Here is a 5,083-nt window from a genome sequence, read left to right as displayed (position 1 = left end):
AATACAATGGAAACTTGCTAACTTAGCAGAGCTAAGATTCACTTAATCCACTCAAGTTTTTTGTCGTCCAACTAAACTGACTGTGTTACAACACTTTTTTTGTTTTGACTCAAATGATTCTCTATTGATTTGGCAACTTCATCACGAACATCTTCAAGCTTTATATCAACTTAAAAGCTTCGATCCGTTGAGAGATCCTAACTAGTTGTTGTCTAATAGCTTGGGCACTTTACGTGTGGCACGTTACAGTGCAGAGAGAGAGTGTGGGGACCACAAACATCTTCTGCAACGTATCTTCAGAGAAGTACAACTTGTCAGTGTTGCCTTGTGCTCAGAGCTGACTTTCAGTGTATGATTGAAATACAATGTTAATATCACGAGACAAAAGAAATAAAGAATGTCAAGACAAGACAATTTAAAACTTCATTTTTGTGCACCAAGGCACGAATTGGTTACTAAATCATGGACGTTACTTTCTGTGATAACTTCTTAGTTCTTGAGGATTGAGTAATTGCTCCATTGCCTTTGGACTATAAGCCAAGTGCTAAAGCACTTGTCTTCTTGGGGTTGGACATTGAGACAGTATCATCCAATGATTGATACTTCAACTATCATCCAGAGCCTTTCTACTCATGCTTTCTGCTTGTATCTCATAGAGATAAATGAACCTATGCTTAAGCATGAAAGGTTAACACATATGATTTACTCTATTAACATCAAAACCTTAGGAACTTAACTGCTTGGTACAATCCAATTTGACTTGGATGCAACCATACTTAACAATCTCTCCCTTTTTGATGAAGATAAATAATATAAATTTTGTTAACATCAAAACCTTAGGGACTTAACTGTTTGTTGACATTCCATCTAGAGATCTAAGTTCTTCTTTTTCAACTTATCGAACTCATTGTTGGCAAGGGTGCATTCTTTTTGTAGTAAAAACTTTTGTTTAAGTGTTTCCTTGCTTTCTTCTTTTGAATCTTTAAGAGTTGTGGTTAAGGATTTCACCCTTTCTTCCAAGTCTTGAAAATCCTTAAGAAGAATCTTTCATCCACTAGATACCTTTTCATCCAATAATGCCTTAACCTCCTCACAAACAGAACATCACCAGGTGAAGTGGTTTCCAGGACAAAATCAACTAAATGAGCTTGATGAATTTTCTTGAGGTCCCCATGTTGTCTTTCAAGATTTTGAAAGCATTTATTTAGTTTTCTATAAGCTTTAGAGACATAAGCAAAGGCAAAAAGAAGTTGATTGTACCCTTTAATTAAATCTTCTCTAGATTCGAATATTACCTCATCACTATCAAAGTTGACAGAGTAATTAATTTGAGGATCTTCATCATCTAAGCTTGCGTCCAGAGCTGGTTCTATTTTACTAGTGAACACATCAGCCATCAGACACAGGTTGGCTTCTTCCTCATTGTCCTCATTACACGATGAATCGTCCAGGTCCTCCCAAGTGCTCATGAGGCTCTTCTTTTTGGACTTGAAGAATTTCTTCTTCTTATCCTCCAACTTTTCAAGGTCAGAACATTCTGATTTGAAGTATCCTAGCTTTTTGCACTCATAGCATATGTCTGGACTTTTCTCCTTTTTATGGACGGATCTCTTGGATGAACTTTTGAACCTAGAGGAGTTCTTGTTTTTCCACATCTTTTTTATCTTTCTAGTGATCAGACTTAGCTCCTCATCTTCTTCATCAGAGTCATCATCATTTGATTCTTCCTTTGAAGTATCATCAACAACAAGAGCTACGGATGATGACTCTTTGGACACAAAGTTGCATTTTGGTCTTTGAGCTATAAGGGCTAGCAACTTCCCTTTCTTTATTCCTTCATCTTGAGCAAGCTCTTGTTCATGAACTTTAAGAATCCCAACGAGTTCTTCAAGAGTCATTGAATCAAGATTCTTGATGGCTCTTAAGGTTGTAACCTATGGTCTCCACTTTCTAGATAAACTTCGTAAGATTTTATCAATATGATCCTAATTATCATAATGTCTACCTAAAGAACAAAGCTCGCTCAGAATGGTTTGGAAGCATCCAAACATGGTTTGGATATCTTCTCCCTCTTCCATACTAAAGAGTTCATACTTACATGTTAGAAGGCTCAACTTGTTATGTTTAACCTTAGAGGACCCTTCGTAGGTAATGGCTAAGGTGTCCCATATTTGTTTGGCACTTCTGAAGTCGTGAACCTTGGAATATTCTTCTTGTGATAGAGCGCACAATAGGGCATTTCTCATGGATGAGTTGAGAAGAAATCTAGATTTATTATCATTTTTCCATTTATCCCTATGGATCTCGTTCTTGTGAGCATCTAAAGGAATGTCATTGCCCTTTTCTACAACATCCCACATATCAATGTGAGTGGACTCAAAGAAGGCAATCATCATTTTCTTCCAATAGTCATAATTGGCTCCCTTGAACATGGGAGGCTTGTTCGCAACAAATTCTTCTTTCATCGTTTTAAGAAATTTCTTTCCTCTGCTCTATCTAGAGCTTAACCTAGAGGCCAAGCTCTAATACCAATTGAAGTACTTGAAACACACTAGGAGGGGTGGGGGGAGTTGACTAGGGTGATGGACAAAAATTTTGTCTTTCAAAACTTTGGAAGCTTTTCTCAAGCAGATATTAATGGACGATGGGTTTCATCCAAGGGGTTCGAAATCACTTTGTGCTTAAAAAACTAATTCACAAAATTTGGATGCAATAATGTAGAAGTAAATTATAGAAAAGAACTAGTTATATAGAAGCAGTAAAGAAAACACAGAGGTTTTATACTGGTTCACCCTGACTCTTGGGCTTTGTCTAGTTCTCCTTTAAAACTTGAAGGATTCCACTAATGAAAACTTTGATTACAACCAAGTATTCTATATGCCACTTCTGACTATAATAAGTACTCTCTAGGCCACTTCTGGTGCTATCCTTAATCTCCCTCTGAGATTAAGACCAAAGTATTTTTTGTCACAAAGCCACTCCTGGCTTTCACAAATAATAGATGTTTGATAGAATATGTATTCTAATCACTCAAAGAGTGTTTTCATAGTAAGTTCAAATACAGTGGAAACTTGCTAACTTAGCAAAGCTAAGGTTCACTCAATTCACTCAAGTTTCTTTTGTCCAACTAAACTGATAGCGTTATAACACTTTGTTCGTTTTGACTTAGATGATTCTCTAGAGATTCAACAACTTCATCATGAACATCTTCAAGCTTTATATAGACTTCAGAGCTTTGATTCTTTGAGAGATCCCAATTAGCTGTTGTCTAATTGCTTGGGCGCTTTACATGTGACATGTTACTATGCAAAGAAAGAGTGTGGGGACCACAAACATCTTCTGTAGCGTATCTTCAGAGAAGTACGACTTGCCAATGTCACCTTGTGCTTAGAGTTGACTTTCAGTGTACTATTCAAATACAACATTAACAATAGAGGACAAAAGGAATAAAGAATGTCAAGACAAGACAATTTAAAACTTCTCTTTTGCGTGCTAAGGCAGGTATTGCTTATTGAACCATAGACATTACTTTCTGGTGACATCTTCTCAGTTCTTCAGGATCGAGTAACTGTTCCATTGCCTTTGGACTATGATCCAAGTGATAAAGCACTTGTGTTTTTGGGATTGAATGCTGAAACAGTATCATCCAATGATTGATACTTCAGCTATCGTCCAGAGCCTTTCTACTCATGGTTTCTGCTTGTATCTGATAGAGATAAATGAACCTATAGCTTAAGCAAGAAAGGTTAACACATGAAATTTATACTTTGTTAACATCATAACCTTAGGGACTTAATTGTTTAGTACAGTTCGATGTGACTTCGGCACAGCCAGACTTAACACTTCTCACTTTTCTAGAAAAAATATGCAAGATTTATTTTTGAATTTAATGAGAAATATATTTTGAATTATATGGAGCATTCTCTAACACAACTTATGCCACTTTATCATTGTATGATGCTAGAATTTTAATTATCTCAAGAAATTTACCTCTATTATTTGAATTTGGTGTTTCATAATGACCTTTAAAAGCACGAGCTTGAAATGTTAGCCAACGAATTGTATCAATAGAGGTCTTGAGACGTAAGCGATTCTTGGCAACTTGTTTTGAACTTTGCACATTCATGATGTTCTTGATGTGCTTAGACTAATTCAACAAGTCTTCATAAGCTTTAATTGCATTGTTATGCGGTGAGCAACAACTATCTCCAATGTGATTAAGAAATGCACAATTCTTTGTGGCATTAACCTTTCTCCATGATCTAAATCCTTGTCTAGTAAAGGCATCTGACCTAGGACGATCACTTGACTTTATACTGAATAGATAGCATGACAAACAATAAGCTCCATCACTAGTTGAGGAATATTCTAGCCAAGAAGGAAAGATTTTAAACCAAGTAGATTGGGAACACCTTGGATGTTTCTCTTTAGAAAAAGGATAATTTTGAAGTTCTATTTGATATGGACCCCATTTTATACAAGCTCTTTGAATTTCATCTTTGATTCACCAGATATTCATATATTTAAAGGTGTTTTCCCGAGTCATGTTCTAAAGAATTATCATCAAATTCATCAGTTGTAACTCTTTGAATCTTGGAAGAGGGTTATTAGAATCATGCCTTTGAAGAGGTGAAGATGTTGAATCCATGTTCTCATCTCCATCGGTTGTTATCCTCTTCAAAATTGTATCTATTCTTTTATGCTTCATTGTTATATCTATTAAAAATATTACTCCTGAATTAATGTGACATTTATGATATAATATAACTCAAAGTATAAAAAAAATGATACAAGTATAAATCCAAATAATATAACAAGCCATAAAAAGCTACAAAAATTAGAGTTCAATGCAATAAAAAAACTACTATATAATCTAATTAATTCTATTATAAAATAAAGGAAAAAAAATAACAAGAACCAAACTATGAAAACCAAAGCTACGGGCATCTAACAAGACATACGAAATTTAATAAATATATATATTTTTTTTCTAATTATAGAAGTCTAAAAACCTAATAAAAGATAACATTTTTCACACACCTCATGTTCTCAATCATTCAAATATGAAATTCATGTCTCTAGG

The 5,083-nt window shown here is 35.0% G+C and overlaps 1 protein-coding gene across 1 annotated transcript; it reads right to left on the bottom strand.

Annotated features, from left to right (window-relative positions):
• Nucleotides 1-1,985: 1,985 nt before the first annotated feature.
• Nucleotides 1,986-2,465, bottom strand: LOC102663815 (uncharacterized). Its single transcript, XM_006580620.1, has one exon. The coding sequence runs from the start codon at nt 2,463-2,465 to the stop codon at nt 1,986-1,988; it is 480 nt and encodes a 159-aa protein (XP_006580683.1).
• Nucleotides 2,466-5,083: the final 2,618 nt, after the last annotated feature.

Source organism: Glycine max, chromosome 5, assembly GCF_000004515.6.
Source record: "Glycine max cultivar Williams 82 chromosome 5, Glycine_max_v4.0, whole genome shotgun sequence".
Lineage (NCBI taxonomy): Eukaryota > Viridiplantae > Streptophyta > Magnoliopsida > Fabales > Fabaceae > Glycine > Glycine max.
The sequence above is the reverse complement of the archived record's forward strand: the minus strand, read 5'-3'. Positions and strand labels throughout refer to the sequence as shown.

Excerpts from the sequence above, each read along its gene's own strand:
- LOC102663815 (XM_006580620.1), bottom strand. The coding sequence starts at position 2,465 with ATGAAAGAAGAATTTGTTGCGAACAAGCCTCCCATGTTCAAGGGAGCC.